This window comes from Plectropomus leopardus, chromosome 16 (genome assembly GCF_026936395.1).
Source record: "Plectropomus leopardus strain MGB_pleo_1.0 chromosome 16, ASM2693639v1, whole genome shotgun sequence".
NCBI lineage: Eukaryota > Metazoa > Chordata > Actinopteri > Perciformes > Serranidae > Plectropomus > Plectropomus leopardus.
Genome location: NC_142191.1, coordinates 10,012,484 through 10,029,047, shown reverse-complemented (window position 1 = coordinate 10,029,047; position 16,564 = coordinate 10,012,484). Strand labels below are relative to the sequence as shown.

The following is a 16,564-nucleotide window of genomic DNA, read 5'->3' as shown; positions in this document are numbered from 1 at the left end:
ATTTAAATGGAGTCCGGTGGGTTTGATGACAGTGATTTTGAGGTTGTTCCTGGTCAAACAAAACATATCTTTCTCATTAACAAAAAGGTCCATCTTTGTAGGGATCCTTTCCATAATGTCAGACACTTAGGATAAGTGAGTGAAACCCACCAGGCCCACTTTAAATAAACAGTAATTTTATCGTTGTAAAACACACTTCACTCAAAGACAACAGAAACAAAATGAAACTCACAGTCGTCGTGGCTTTCTGCCCAACAATCACCAACTCCAGTTTGGGCAGAAAAAAAACCCCAAAACTCTTAATTCACCCAGATAGATGTGAAAATATGCTGGTTCTTTACACGCTAAAATGATTAATGATTAATGATTTATATGGAGTCTGGTGGGTTTGCTGGTGGCAATTTTTGGGTCGTTTCTGGTGAAACAACAACAATCTTACATTTAAACAAAAAGGTCTATCTCTGTAGTGATCATTTCCATGATGTTGCCTGTCTGTTGCAAAAACAAGCACTTTCTGAGGACGTACATTGATCCTGTTAGCTGCTGCCGTCTGCAGCCCTCTGGCTCAATACTGGGCCAATTTTTAAAATTGTTGTTCTCATTAGTCACTTTGATAAAAAAAAGGGGTCCAGGCTGGAAAACATCAAAGTTACCCAGAAGTGAACAATGCAACCAGTAATTAATCTTCAAGATAACCTGATTAACCACTTAAAAGAGACAAAGGAGAGTTTATCATGCAGCACGGCTCACTCTGATAACGAAGCACAAGGTTGCAAGTTCAGTGTGAGGGGCAAAGACACAGCAGGGCTGGAAACTGTGCAAAGGAGCCCGAGTCTCTAATCTACACCACTTTGTATTCGAGCAAGAGTTTGTGTTACACTCAGAAAATGTGTAATATTTCTCACAGTGTCCATCTGAATGTCTGGGCAGCATGATTACGTTTTATGTCAATAATTATGTACACGTCTGATTGTTGAAATTTTTCAGCTGGGATAAAAACAGCGTACAGTGTTCCCACAAAAACAAAAAGATTATCCTACCGAGGATTAGAGAAAGGGGTCACGCTAGAGGGGGGAGAAAAAATCTTGATCCCTCTGATAAAATACAGAGAAGTGCAAACACATGCACTTATATAGTACATGCCATTTGGTGATTGTATTGTAAATATTATAGATCATATTATTCTATAAGGATTCTGAATCATTTACTCTGTTATCAAATCAATGCAATCCAGGTTTAAAGCTAAAATGATGTTTTTACAGTTGAAAAAAAATGCAGAAGGATTGTACATCTACATATATTACATCAATGGACTATCAGTGTTTTCTCTACCTAACTAAGACAGTACGCAGGATAAACACTATATTTTTTACAATTCTGTTTTGAATTCCTTCACAGTTTCCAGCCCATGATCTTTTTTTGCTTTGCAACATGTGTGTAACACAACACAGTGTGTAACATATAATATGAGCGTTCAAGCTGCAAAAGGTTCCCAGAAAACACCTGTGTTTTTGTGCTGGGTGGTCTTTCCTGGGTGTAGGCGGGGTTTGGACTGAGCTTTGCTAATGACAGGAGAGGAGGCTGTTCTCATCTGTAAGCCTGTCAGCAACATACGAACATCAAGAGCACATCGTCCGATGGTTAAATTAGCACTTAAAATATATATACATATATTTATAGAATAGTTGGACGTTCTGAAAATCCCGCTTATTCACTTTCAAGAATTCAGAAGATCAATCCTGTATCTGTGAGTGAAATCTGAAGATACAACCAGTAGCTTGTTAGCTTAGGTTAGCATTGAGACACTGGGAAAAAGGGGGGAAACAGCTAGCCTGGTGCTGTCAACCCTCCAAACTCTCTAATTACAAAATTTTATCTTGGTTGTTTAATTCACACAAACACTTAAGTTTAAAAACAACAGCTAGTAGTTTTTAGAGCAGCTGTGTGCTGGACTACTTTGTCCAGGTGCATTGACTTTCTGGAGTCACCCCCTTTTTTTAAAGATCAAAAACAAAAAACAAGATATAACATACTTATAACATGCTGCATGTTAAGGGGCCGCATGTCCTTATGTTCACACAGAGCCAGACGAGTTCTTTGTCAAAGGGACATTTCACCCCAAAATGAAAAATAGATATTTAACTCTTACCGTACTTCTAGATTTTTTTGGAGTGAGTTGCCAAGTGCTGTAAATATCAGCCACAGAGATGCCTGCCTTCTCTCCAATATCGTGGAACTAGATGGCATTCAGCTTGTGGTGCTCAAATCGTCAAAAAAATACACAGAAAAAACTTTCCAGAAATCATGAGCCGGTTACTCAAGATCATCCACAGACCTTGTTGTGAACAGTTTCACAAGGGAACTGATCTTTCTACCAACCTACACCTGCCAACCGTATCAGTGCAGAAGGAAGCGTGCATCCACTGCTAGCTCACCTAGCACCACTGAGCTAGTTAACATAGCAGCTGAGCCGAGGGGGACTCCATTAATGTTTACATCTTGCAATGTCAAGCAGCACAAGCCTCTCGTCCATGAGTAGATGCACGCTTCCTTCTATGCAGTGACACATTTGGCAGGTGTAGTTTGGCAAAAAAAATAGTTCCTCTGTGAAACTGCTTACAACAAGGTCTGTAGATTATCTTGAGTAACAAGGTCATGATTTTTGGAAAGAGACACTGTTTTTCAAATTTACTTTTTTGGTGCTTTGAGCAAGAAAAGCAGAGTGCCACCAGTCCATTTTGCTGGAGAGAAGGCAGAAATCTCTATGGCCGATATTTCCAACACTACAAAACAATCTAGACTCATAAACAGCACTACAGGTAAGAGGAAAAATAAATACCTTGGATTTTGGGGTGAACTGTCCGTTTAGGTAAACGCTGGTCTGCTGGATGTACCTTGACCATACAAAAATGGACGTGGTTCTGATTCTTTCATCTAATTCTTGGCAAGAAAGTGAATAAAAGCATTTCCCAAAATATCGAAGTATTTTTTAAAATGAGAAATTCTGTTTTTTGTCCTTATCAGTGTCACCGTAGCCCCAAATCTCACTTTGAAATCAAACAAACAAACAAAAAAAAACAATGAAACCTCTCACAAGAATCACAACAAACACAAATGACATAATTTACAGCCAAATGCAGTGGATACTGTAATGACAAATGTTTGTGTGTTCAGGTTGATGTCCATTACCTCGGTCTGGTGAGTGTAGGAGTGTGGCGGAGGAGTAGGAGAGGCGCTTGGTAATAACAGGATCTGCGTGTTTGGATAAATTCATTGTGGATACTGACCGCCTGTCAGCATCTAAAACAAACAAGAAACATAACAAAAGTGAATGGACGTTTCATTGAACAGGTGGAACGGGGAAAAGAGAGAGAGAGCCGGAGCCAGTAATCTCTCTTTGAAGGGTTACTCTAATCTATTTTGGTTAAATCGGGTTAGATATGAAAAAACTACCAACATGTTGCTAAAGGGGACAAAAATATTAGAAAATGAATTAGTGCTAAATGGGTCTTATGTAATCTAAAAATGGGGCTAAAATGGTTTGGATAAATGATCCTGTCTTGGAATATACAACCCCACTTCTGAAAAAGTTGGGACGCTGTGTAAAACGTGAACAAAGCTAAAATTCTATGATTTGCCAATCTTTTTTTTTTTTTTTAACCTATATTCAATTAAATACAGTACAGAGACAAGATATTTATTGTTAAGACTGATGAATTTAGAGTAAAATATTGATGCTTGCATCACATACCAAAAAAGTTGGGACGGGGCAAAAAAAAGACTGAGAATGTTGTGGAATGTTAAAAAAACACCTGTTTGGAACATTTCACGGGTAAACGGTAAACAGGTTAATTGCTAACAGGTGATCGTTTTATTAATTTCTTGAAAGGCTCAGTTGTTCACAAGCAATGATGGTCACTTTCTGACAAACTGTGTGAGTTTCTCAGTGCACAATTGAAAGAAATTTAGAGATTTTTACCATGAATCCAGATAAATCTCTGCACATAAGGGGCAAAGCTGAATGCCAGTAATGAATGGTAACCTTTGATTCCTTTAGGCAGCACTGCATTAAAAACTGACATGACTGTATAAAGTGTATTTCTACACGGGCTTGAAAAAACTTTGGCAAAACATTATCGGTTAACGGGTGCTACATCTACAAATGCAACTTGAGAATCTACCATGCAAAGTGAAAGCCAAATATCAAAAACATCTGGAAATGCCGCAGACATAAACTGGAAATCAATTCGAGCATTTAACATCTTGTCTTTGTATTGATTAGAATAAAGGTTTTAAAAGCATTTGCAAATCATTGCATTCTGTTTTTCTTTACGTTTTATACAGCGTCCCAACTTTTTTGGAACTGGGTTTGTAAATTGGAGTTACAAACTGGACTGCTACATGCAAATAAAACAAACACTAATCGTGCCATTCACATTGGCCTACGTTTACACTAATGCCAGTGCTATAACGGAGCTGTACAGTTACAGTTCTAGAGCCAGCGGTCTAACACTGGCTGCTATAATATTCACATTGGGACGTCATTCCGTATCTGCGGTAGAGACTGAAAGCACCCTGCATGTGCTCCAGTCCAGCAAGGTCGAGTGGATAGAGGAAAGCCGACTCGACAAAACCTGGACCAGGAGGGGAGAGGACAATGGCAGAGAAACAAAGAGCGGAGAGGAGACAGAGGGAGATCCGAGGGTGTGAGAGGGAGAGAAAGTGAGTCAGAGAGAGGTTGAGAGTAAAGGAGAGGGAGGGAGGGAGGAAGGGGCAGAGCAGGGTGTGAGTCAGCAGTAACAACAGAGAGCAGGGGATCTGCAAAGTTCAAATATAAACATGGCAGAACAATACTGACACGCAGAGGCAGGCAGATAAATTTACACAAGAGACATGCAGTCAGACATCTGGGAGATGAGATATCAAAAGCACTGATAGTTTCTGCAGGTGTGTGGGTGTGTGAGCATACCGGCTGGCGTGCTGGGAGTGTTTGTGTGCAGCGCGCCTCCCCAAGACCACCGGTTGGGCTTCTGTCTGGCTCTCTGGCTCCTCTCTAACGTCCGACGCATCACTGCCTCATGACGAGCCTTCAGTCACAAAGACAATAATACGTAGTCAGTATTAAAAAACAACGCCCCAATATGCAAATACAGGAAAAAGACTGTAACAATAAGCTCTTAATTGACATCTGTAGAGTTTGTTTTTATTAACGGCCTTGAAGTGTGTTTTGAGCTCCAGCTGAGTTATACAAATACCTGGCAGACAAAATCTAAATTGTGATTACGCAGCAGGCTCAAAATGAAAGTAAAACCACTCCATTTAACTCAAACTTATTTCCTGAAAATTTCTTGCATCCTGGAAGAGAAGATACTTTCTCCTGTACGGTAGAAACCTCTGACAGTGATCAGAAAGTTTGGGACAGAATTATTCCTGTACAAATACTTAAATAATTCTCTTACAGTAAAAATCCACTTAGATTGTTCATTTGGGGTCTTTTTATACATGACAACATATGAAAATTTTTTAGGTACAGTTTGTCAGATTTAGGGGGATATTTTGGCAGAAATGGAATAGAATATAATAAGTATGTTAAGGTATAATCACCTGAAAATAAGAATCGTGTTTTCGTTACTTTAGAGTGAGACGTTTACATCTACAAAGGGAGTAGGTCCTTATCTACCAGGTTGTGTTGCCATGTTTTGGCAGCAGCCTAGAATGAACAAACCAAGAAGTGGCTCAAGATAGGGCCCTTTCTGTTTTTATGTCAGCCACTGTAGTTAGCAGCCCCTCCACGATGAGAATTTCGGAAAAACACAGATATTATTCACTGTGAAACTGCTTTATTCAGTTTGAATCACTTGTTTCATTTGTTTTCGAGAAGAAAAGAACTCTGTGGATAATTCAGCTCATGTTAAAAACCTCCTGACCAATGAAAACTGAAGGAGAACTGGGAGAAGTTTCAACTGGTTGCAATATGCAATCCACTAGATGCCACTGAATTGCTCTAAATATTATGACCGTATATATTATATTTTTTTCCCCCTGGGAACATGTGATGCTGTTGCAAAGTCATCAGCATGCGCTGCCTCGCAGTCATGTTGTGTGTCTCTGACTCATCAGTGTCCCCATGACCAATAAATCAATTACCTAATTAGAGCCTGAACTCACTGTCAAGTGATCCACAAACTACTGAACAGCAAAACTGCAACTCCTTTAATGGAACATTACATATATAACTAAACGTTGTGTGCATGATGTCTTGCATGTCCTCCTGCATCCGCTTGGAACGCTTATTGCGTACATTTTCAGAAATTATTGTTAAGCATGTACAAGATACAATATGCACATGAACAGTAGGGGCAGTGCAACATGCAAACTCGCCGTAGTCAGGACGCGCTTGATTAAGGGCTTTTTGGCATATCATTGGTGATGGCACAATTGTCACTTTTTCTGCCATGATCTCAGAGCTAACAATGCAATAACCTATTTGAGTTTATTGTTTTGTTTGTCATGCACACCTGAAGGTTCTGGACAGTCTGAGTTCTCTTGTGTGCCCTCTGGTGGAATCCTCCAGTAACATGGGTTGTACATAGGCAAGTATGTAAACAATTATGTTCACGAAGTCTGGTTGCTTGTGCCAAACACAGACTGTATATCAAAATAGATCACATGACAGCCCCCCTTAAAAGTGAAGCCAAAACATCCCTGTTGCCCCCTGGTGGCTGGCTGCAGTACAGGTCATAAACTCCATCCAAAGATGGTGTTTGTCATTTAAGGAACTTCTCATCATGCTTCTATTTGTTCAAGTGTTCATTTTGACTGGTTACTTGATGCTCTAAAAAGTTGATTTGATGACATTATTGACAGCTGTGTAAGCAATCGATGTGCTCGCGTGCAACAGCGCTGATCACTATTGGTCGGATGCATAAGATTGCTGCTTCACAGACACTTGCTCCAAATGACATCCCCTGGATGCCATTAAGATGGCAGCAGCTGTACATGGATATTTCGTTTTTTGTAAAGTGGGAGTAAATGGAGACGTTCATCTTTTTATACAGTCTATGGTGCAAATGCATGGCTAAAAGCAAGTATATCTCTGGCCATAAGCTGATGATGACTCCAAAAAGTGTCAGACTAAATAAAATACAATAAAAAATTTGCAGATTTTGACTTATTTTTTCCCTCAAGATTCTTCAGTTTTACCTAGGTTTTGGTTTACACAGTTTTTGTACCCTGGTGACTTATTCGAAGGATATTTTGTTTTCAATCCAGAAAGCAGCAGTGAAACAGTATTGTATGTTTTGGGTGGTATTTGTTTGACTGTCAGAGGGTCTCAGCTTGTGTGTGTGTAAAAACTGAAAATAAGTACAAGTTAGGAGATAGGAGCTAGCAGTAAAGTTCAAACTCCAACTCACTTAAGAGTGAGAGGTCATGGAGCTGTAAATGGTTCACTAAGGACTAATATTTATTAGCCTGTTCATGAGGATGAGAATTATGTTGGAGTGACGGTGTTTATGTACAAGTGTTGAATATGTGAAAGAAAGAGAGAAAAGATCATAATGTAAAGGTGTGTCACACCTTGTCTTCCTCCAGTTTCTGCCGTCGTTTCTCCTCCACGGCGGCTCGTCTCTTGTCCTCCTTTATCCTCTGCTCCTCCAGCTTCCTCCTCCTCTCCTCCAGCTGCTTCTCATAGTGCAGCTTGGCTCGCTCCTCACGTGCCTGCCACTGGGCCTCCTTCAGAGCTGAGCCGTAGTGCGCGCACACAGTTAATAATGTTTGATGCATTAGTGTGTTCACATGTTCACATGCAAAAAGAAAGAAATGAAACGTTTACAAACACACATGCACACACACGGGCTTATAGCAGCAGTGTGATGATGGGTCAGCTGTGGATCATGTGACGAGGCTTTAGCTCTCAACACAAAGCAAATCCCTCTGCCCCTCAGCTGAGGTATGACCACTATACAACGAACACAAACACAATTCACCGATAAAAACATACACGGGCGATGACTTTCTTAAACCCATCTGTTGCTGCATGTCACTCACACACTCAAACTAAAACACACATTCAAAACACCAGCCTCTCTTAAACCCCGTCCCCTGGCCTGACCCATTATGTAACATTGGTGCCATGGCAACAGGGGGTGCCTGGCTTCAGCCTGGACTTTATATAACGACCAGAGAAACGGGCACTTCACCAAAGCTACCGACCGAGTTCAGTCATGATATGTTGGTAAGGGCATAAAAGAAAGTGTGTTTAAAGCAACCTACACACAAACACACAGTTAAAGAATACACACCATTCTGTTTCTCACGCTCCCCCCGGCGCTCACGGGCTAACCTCTGTCTCTCGTCGATCTTGTTGAAGAGCAACGAGTCTGCAACACAAACAACTGTTAAACATCAGAGTAAACTACTGGGTTGAAGTACTCATGAAAAACAATCCTTCATAATGTCTCATGTAATTGTCTAACACGAGAGAAGTCTTTCCTTGTACCTGTTTTGGTGGCAGCATTGTTACTGGGGCTGTTGCTGGTGGTGGTGCGTGACGGAGTGGGAGTGGGGGTCAAGGTGGGAGTGTAGGTCTGCCCGGAGCCCGAGGAGCTGGGGCGGGTGGCTGAAGACGCTCTGCCATCCTCCGATTTATACTGGGAATAAGACGCTGGAAAGACAGACAAATCAGACAAGTATGTTAATAACAAAAACACCCAGAGAGTAATAAATCAACAGAGAGAGCGACAGAGAGAAGCGTACATTGTAAGATCCATCACTAAAAAAGTTTTGACTTCTCATGCAAAAAAAAGCTCCAGAATCATCCACAATAAAAGTTTTAAAACTGAGTAAAAGTCCTTCCCCTAGGTTAACTAGGGGAGTATTTCCTCTCAGCCAAGATGGACAAGAATCCGTCTTTCAGTGCTTGTTTGGGGATGCAGCTGTATCAGCATTAGAGCTGCTAGCCTCCTCACAACTGTCACCAGATTTAGGTTGCATGATGGACTGAAAACACAGGTATTTAAGCTGCATTTTTGGATGTTTGGGGAGGTCAGTGTCTTTCCTTGCTTGTTTTTTGGGAACTTTTCTTTTATTGGATGTCATGTAGCAAGTTTTCATTAGCTCTGCTAACTCTGCCATCCAAATGAGGGATGTAACAGAAAAAGCACATTACAGTCACTGTCTTGTGGTTGTATGCCTCTGCAAACCAGTCAAGTTGCACACAAATATTCCTCCGCAGCAGCACAGAAGATCTATACAATCAGCACAGTTTCAAGGTGGACACCCATTCAGGATCTGATCAAATGCATTCCCTTCTGTTGCTGAGTTATGACGTTGAATAATGTCCAGAAAAGTGTTCTTGCAGAAGATTATGATGTCACAGTTTTGGATGTAGAATTTCATCACTTCATGATTTAATCCTATTAGACCTTTGTTTGAATTTTTGAGGTCACAGTGACTTTGACTTATGACCACCAAATTATAATCAGTTCATTCTTGATGTTTGTGCCAAATTTGAGGAAATTTCCTTAAGTCCTTCTTGAGACATCACACTCACAAGAATGGACAGATCAAATGTCACAGTGACCTTTGACCAACAAAATCTAATCAATCCAATGTTAAGTTCAAGTGAACATTTGTGCCAAATTTGAATTTGAAATCCCCTTACAGTGTTCTTGAATTATTCGTATTATTTTCATTAGCCTCATAAACAGCTTAGCAGGGGTGCTGTGTTTTTTGGAATAACAGCAAAAACCTGAATATTTCGTGCATGTAAACATGTCGGTGTATCAACCTCTTATTTTGGCCATCACCCTTTTTCTCTCTCAATATGAACACACATAAAAACATCAATTTGCAATGCGATGTCCCAAGTCATAAGACGTTAAGATACTAATTTTTGTGACAGCTCTGAGAGGTCCCAGGAGTAACTGATACTGAGTCACTTGATCAGACACACAGCGTTGTAGGTTCTACAAACAGAATAGCTATGTGTTGTATGTATAAAAACAAGCAAGATTGAGAATAGTATGCAAAGATTGATTTAAGAGGGGGCACCCATTCAAACACAAACCACCTTCAACCTGACAGTCGTGTTCTACCTCTGCTGCACTCTCTAGTTTTGGTGGGATTTACAGCCGAGCCTCTGCAGTGCAGCCTGACAGGAAACAAAATCGGGTAAAACAGTATTTATTGTGCTCCTTGTGTTCTCAGATGTTCCCAGTGTGTTGCAGTGTTTCCCCTCTGCTCAGAGCCAGGCTATTGATTAATGGCACTATCAAGCTCAGGGTGACTCAGCACTTTTACCCCAGCCTCCTGGACACGAACACCAAGCTTAAAACATCAAGCTAAACAGATGAGCCTGTCCCGAATGACAACACTCGCATACATTTGTGATTCGAGATAAAAAAGTTGCATTAATTAGTAGAGGATCCAAAGACAAACAGTAGAGTAAACAGAGAGAATTGGACACTTTATGCAGAGATACTGTGCGAGTACAAAATAACTGTTCCAACACCTCTTTTGTGTGTGAAGACAGAGACAGTCCACAGAGACCAATCTGGCCCAGAAAGTCGGAGATTGAACTAATTCAGCCGCCCTGACCCAGACAGACGCTAACACAAGGACTGTACCTGAAATAATACAAGCTGCACACTTTATCCTACATTTCCCTCTCTAACTCTTCTCCACATGGTTTCTTATCTTCTTCTGTTGACTCAGTGGGGTAATTAATGATGCTGGTTGAAGAGAAGAGCAAAGTACAAGTTTCATATTCACTACAAGAAGCAGAATTGCTTACACCTTGATGAACGAGCTTAAGTGCACTTTGGACAGAGCTGCAACTAAAGATTATTTTCATTGTCAATTATTTTTTTTGATTACTCAAATAGTTGTTTGGTCCCTAAAATTTCAGAGAATGGCAGAAAAGGTAGACCTGTGTTTCCCAAAGCTCACAAAGAAACCCTCAGTTGTGTTATTTTGTCCACAACACCAAATTATTCAGTTTACACATTTAAGAAGCTGGAATCAGAGAATTTTCACTTTTCTTTCCTTAATTGATAATCAAACTAGTTGGCAAATCATTTTAAAATTGACTTCGAAATTTGGATTTAAATGTAACAGTCAAAACTTTAACTGCACATCCTTTAATGCATATCTTGGTGCTAAAACTGACTTTCTCCCTTAGCTGAGTTTGGTATGGTCAGATGTCTGTGTGATATTTATGCCATTAAGATAATAATGCAGCAACTATGACACTAACATGCCACAGGGCTGAGAACCACTGCACTGAACAACATGTGTTAGAATGTGAACCATATCTATTAAAACTGTATGCTTAATGTGCCGCATACATAATAATATCTAGAATAGATACCAGCTAATGAATAAACATTCTGATTTTTAAAATTGATTTGCTACATGTGTATAAGCTAACTGAGTCTTTGGGAGGTGGAGGGGGTGGTGGATGGTGCGATGTCGAGGTGAGACAGGTGCCAAGCTGCAGACCAATTTTCAATACCAACAAACAACAGTGGTTGTTCATTAGTGACACAGGGAGGTGTTTTTTGTGTTTCTATCCCCCAACATGGGTGTGTTTTGGCAACCTGTCACTTTGCCCTAATTGTGGGCGTTTTTTAGCCATCTATCATTGCTTTTCCAGCAACGTTTCTACCCCCAATGTGGGTGTTTTCTAGCCACCCGTCGCTGCATTTCCAGTGGGGTTTCTGTCGCGAAAACATGGGTGTTTTCCAAGACCAGCCACTGAGTTTCTGCCCCCCAGTGTGGGCGTTTTCTGGTGACCTGTCACTGTGTTTCTGTCCATCCAACATGGTTGTTTTTTTTATCAACCTGTCACTGCGTTTGCAGCTGTGTTTCTGCTCCTCAAAATGGGTGTTTTTTGGAGACCAGTTGCTGAATGTCTGCCCTTCAATGCGGGTGTTTTCTGGTGACCTGTCACTATGTCTTCAGCTCTGTTTCTGTCCCTTAACCCCTGGAGGTTTTTTAGCGACCTGCCACTGCATTTACAGCTGCCTTTGTGCCTCCAAACCTGGGTGTTTTAAGCCAAAACACAATATTTTCCTAACCATAAGCAAGATATATTTGTGCCTTAACATGTTCACCACAGTGTTGTTGAAAAGTAAAGATGCATAATGTTTTGCCAACAGCTATTTAATAGGGTGACAATGGCAATTTAAACATACTGGTCAGTGTAGCAAGAGCCTTTGAAGCTCACTGGTAATGCCTAGTTCAGAGAGTGATAGCTTTCAAAATAGCTGAGTGTCTTGGGCGTTTGTGCCTCTGCAGCCAACAAAAAAAAGACTTCCATTTTTACACTTTATTTGGGATGTGGGATGTTGCATAAACTTTTATGAATCTAAACTGCCAAACCGTCCCCACCCAAACTCACTGAGATATTTTGAGGTAATTCATAAAAGGACACGCTGGACAAAGACATGAGGTCATAGCTGCAGAGGTATTGCATTACGCAGTCTATGGGACATCCACAGAGGTGTGTACACAAGTATTAACAGGTCTTCCTTGCCTCAGGTGCACTGGCTTGGAACTGGTTTTATAATGTCTATTGTATGACAGAAAAGGCTGGGCCAGGTAACAATAACATTTAGTCAATGTATTCCTTCCCCTCAAGTTATTTTCCTGAAGCAAAAGATTAGCTCACTGACAGAGGAGCATGGCGTGCTGAAGTCAAATACTACACTGGATATTTGTGAATGGCTTTGCATCAGAAAAACACTCTCAGGTTAAAAATAACAAGCTCTTTCCATCTGTGGAAGTTAACCTCTAGTGACTGATGAAGTGGACCTTCAGACAAGCTGAGTGGGGCGCTACACAATAACAAGCCTGTGGTGACAGGCTGAGGGCAGAACCACTTTCCTCAATTTGACAGCTTGGATTAGAGCACTTCACTATGAAGAGCTGGGAGCTCTCTGAACCATATAAAACAGAAACAATTTGCTTCTTTTCAAAGTCTGGACAGGAAACACAAAGACACAAAGAGAACAAGAGGGACGGAGACAAATAAATGGTCTGATATACAAAATACCACTATTCTTTGAGCAGCAGCATGCATCTAGCATTGAAATAATTTATGATTGATCAAACAATCTATTTCACCACTCCAACAGAAACTAGCATTTAAATGACTCTTGTTGATAATAAGGATCTCTGCAGCAGGAAGAAGTAATATGAGACATCAGTATGAATGACTAACACAGAGAAATAGCCTATAAAAACAGGTATAAGTATTAAAATATATAGTGCATTTGAATAACAGCCAGGTTTCCCTTATCAACGTATTTGCAATAAAATACACACTATGTTCTGTGATGAAGCAGTTAATGGATGTCGAATGTGCCACGTCATAGGTGTGTTAGTTTGCATGTGTATGATACAGCACTAGCCCTGTGAATATATGCATGAACACATTCCACATTACAAAAACACGAGTTTTAGGCCTGTCACAATAGTTACTTTTGTTGGACTATATTTTGTCCCAGAAATAATTGCGATAAATGATATTTCTGTCATTTGGAGACCATTTTATGCAATTGATATAGTGTCAATATTTAGGCATAATATTGGAAGCACACCGTTTCAAAGTGCAATAAACTTATAATTCTTATGGCTAAACTCTCAGTTCTTGGAATAACTTACAGAAGGACCTGAACTTGTCTGAGCTGATTACTAGACACATGTCGAGACGCATGTAAACACAACGGGCAGTATCGAGGTCTGCAAAATGATCAAGGTCATGTCCAACATACGTACGTTAAGTGACTAATGTAATTATCATGACCTAATGAGAGTGCACTAAACATTAAATTCAGTTGTCTACATCTCTCTGCCGAAACCAGTCAATATCCATATTCAATTTTTGTCTTCTGACATCTCATTTAGCCAGTCCAGCTTTCTGTGCACACACTGTACTGAGCGAGGCTGAAAAAAACAAGGCCTGATGCAGCTGCAGTCTCACTTTGACTGAAGTTAAGGATGTGGCTTTGTATAGTTTGGCCAGCCATTGTAGAGCCATGAACTGGGGTCATCCAGCTGAGGTCAAAGGGCATCCTGTAGCTTTGGGTTTGCGAATGTGTGCAGATCAGGGCAGCATAAGGGTTTTACTTCAGGTATTCCATTATCCTTATAGCTGTATCGCCACAGCCAAAAAGATAAATGCTTTGAATGCAGTTTTCAACCCCATTACAAATGAACTGCTAACCTAACTTAAAATGAAGTCTTAGAATTCATCTGTTTTCACATTAACATCATGGTTTTGCAGAGGTATAAATGACCATATTTATGATCAAAACCAAGTGCACCATTTTACACTTCTATCACTGCACTGTGTGAAGGCTGTCAAACTGAATCCTAAAAGACTGACACACTTGTTCAACACTAACAGCATTGCATGTGATGTGGTGGATTTATTTCTGGTGCAGTTGTTTGCTCCGGCTGAATCTCGCAGCCGTCCATCTGTTGTTGGGGTCATTAAACAAACCAACCTCCAATTGCAAAAAGTATATTTGCTCGCTCGCAGCCATTTAACAGCCTTTGCAAACACACCATAGACCATTTTTACTTGGATCATAGTGCCAACTCCCAGTGCACCTACAAAGACACTGACCACCTTTTGCTTCCTCCACATTTCACCAACCAGGAGGAAGAGAGGGCACCACAAAACACAAGGTTCAACAGTACTGGGTTTCTGCAAATTTGGAGGAAGGAAACCAGATAAACTCCCTGTCCTTACAATGATTACCAGCATTACACTTGTGTTCATTCCCTTCACCTTGTTCAACCTGTGTTATCAATGAAATATGAAGAAGCCCTGAGATCAAGTCAGAAGTCTTTACCTGGAGTTTGGTGCATGATTCCAGGGGTGACAATGCCAGGATGGGACCTAGTGAACCCCCTGGCTAGCGTCCCACTCCAACTAGTCAGATCGGAGGGCCAGAATCAACGTTCCTACTTCCTGCAAACATCCTATACAGTGGAAGATAAGCTCACATCCACAGTCCATGGTGCAGTGACGGGCACAAAGGAAAACGCAAAAAGAAAGAAATTCCAAATGACTGAAAAAGGGGGCCTCCCAAAACTCAACTTTTTGCAGAGTGACGGGGGAAAGCAGGACGGGAGAAAGAGAGAGGGGTCAGCTTCGGTCGGTGTCACTGTTGTTGAGAGCCGGCTGACTGTGAGACAGCTTGTGGCGACTCTCCAACCCCCATCCTTTTGTCCATGTGCGTGCGTGTCTATGTGTGTGTGTAACAGAGACAGAGAGTGAGACATAGGGAGAGTGTGACTGTTTAATCTGCCCCTCCCTCCCCTAGTGCTGAAGTGTGTGTGTGTGTGTGTGTAGACGCTACCCACCCCCAACCTATCTGCATTCATTGCCAGTCAGATTAAATGGTCAGAGTTAGCGATTAATGCTGTGCTGTCCAGGCCAGTGGGTAGCGAGCAAACACGCTGTGTGGCTCCTGCCTCCCCTGCAGCCTGAGAGGATTAGCCGGCTGCTAATGCTAAGCTAAACGCTAAGCTCCAGCCAGCTGAGAGGCAAAGGGGGCAGGGGGTGGGAGTTCTCCTTTCAAACCGCGGACAAGGCAGTCAGGCCTGGATAACAAGTGCCTGAGAAGAGGGTGCTGCTGGGTTAGTTGCGGATGGCAGGTACAGATGACAGGATGTAGTCGGTGTCTAGAGTCACTCCTCATTACTTTTGACAACACACTGACAGGAAGGGTTATGAATAATAGAAACTACTGTCATGCAGCATTTCAATTTTACCATCTCTTCTACAAGATGTTTCTTAAAATATTGCAATAATAATAATAATAACAGAAACTTTGTTTAGCAACTCGCCATTGACATTTGCTGACATGTAGAGTTTGTATCTAAACTAATCTAAGAAAACAAATTCAGAGATTAAAGTGTGAGTCAATTTCTGTTCTTTTCCCATTTTTTCAAATGTAAACGCCCACTCAACCATCAGCAAAAAGCACTGAGGTAGGTTACAGCGCCAACTGCTGATAATAATAATAACTAAGAGTATTTCTTCAGATTTTTTGTAGTGGGGTTGTATGAATTACTCATCCATATTCACTAATATTTTCACCTTTCCCATGGGGAACTGAAGCCGATATGTTGCTCTCTTCAAAGTCTATAAAGACTCCTTTAATAAAAACAGTGTTTTACCTGACAGAACCTGGGAGCTTGTCCGCAGCAGTACATTGCTTAGCTTCCGTGTCAGTTGGGGGGGTTGAGGCCCAAACACACCAAACTGAGATCAAATAACTTGTGGTCAACTGTTGTGTCGCCTCAGGGTACCTTTGTCTCGGCCAAAAAGTTGCACTTGAACACACCGCGAAGACTATAGCCAATGGCCTAACAGCATGTACGTTCTGTGCCTGAGTACAAGGAAATAACTCCCCATACCAGCATGCAGGGGTCATCTGTATTTGTCTAGAGTGACATGATGGGTTCAAGATGCTAGTTAGCCAGTTGCACATTAACAATACAACCAGAAGTTGAGAGAACAAATGATATTTACCGTGCATTCGCA

General features: G+C 41.1%; 1 protein-coding gene across 10 annotated transcripts in view; it reads right to left on the bottom strand.

The window, feature by feature from the left end:
* The window catches only part of map7b (microtubule-associated protein 7b), a 37,106-nt gene that overhangs the window by 11,580 nt on the left and 8,962 nt on the right, over positions 1-16,564 (bottom strand). For 4 of the 10 annotated variants that reach the window (XM_088089769.1, XM_088089764.1, XM_088089765.1 and 1 more), the window contains exons 2-8: positions 8,501-8,665; positions 8,304-8,381; positions 7,579-7,742; positions 4,970-5,087; positions 4,533-4,634; positions 3,190-3,300; positions 1,504-1,599 (exon numbers count right to left, since the gene is read on the bottom strand). In XM_088089769.1, coding sequence (XP_087945895.1) covers positions 1,504-1,599; positions 3,190-3,300; positions 4,533-4,634; positions 4,970-5,087; positions 7,579-7,742; positions 8,304-8,381; positions 8,501-8,665 — 834 coding nt within the window. Of the gene's footprint in view, positions 1-1,503; positions 1,600-3,189; positions 3,301-4,532; positions 4,635-4,969; positions 5,088-7,578; positions 7,743-8,303; positions 8,382-8,500; positions 8,666-14,864; positions 15,203-16,564 lie in introns of those variants that run through there. The other 6 variants (XM_088089772.1, XM_088089767.1, XM_088089768.1 and 3 more) reach the window with 4 other exon arrangements.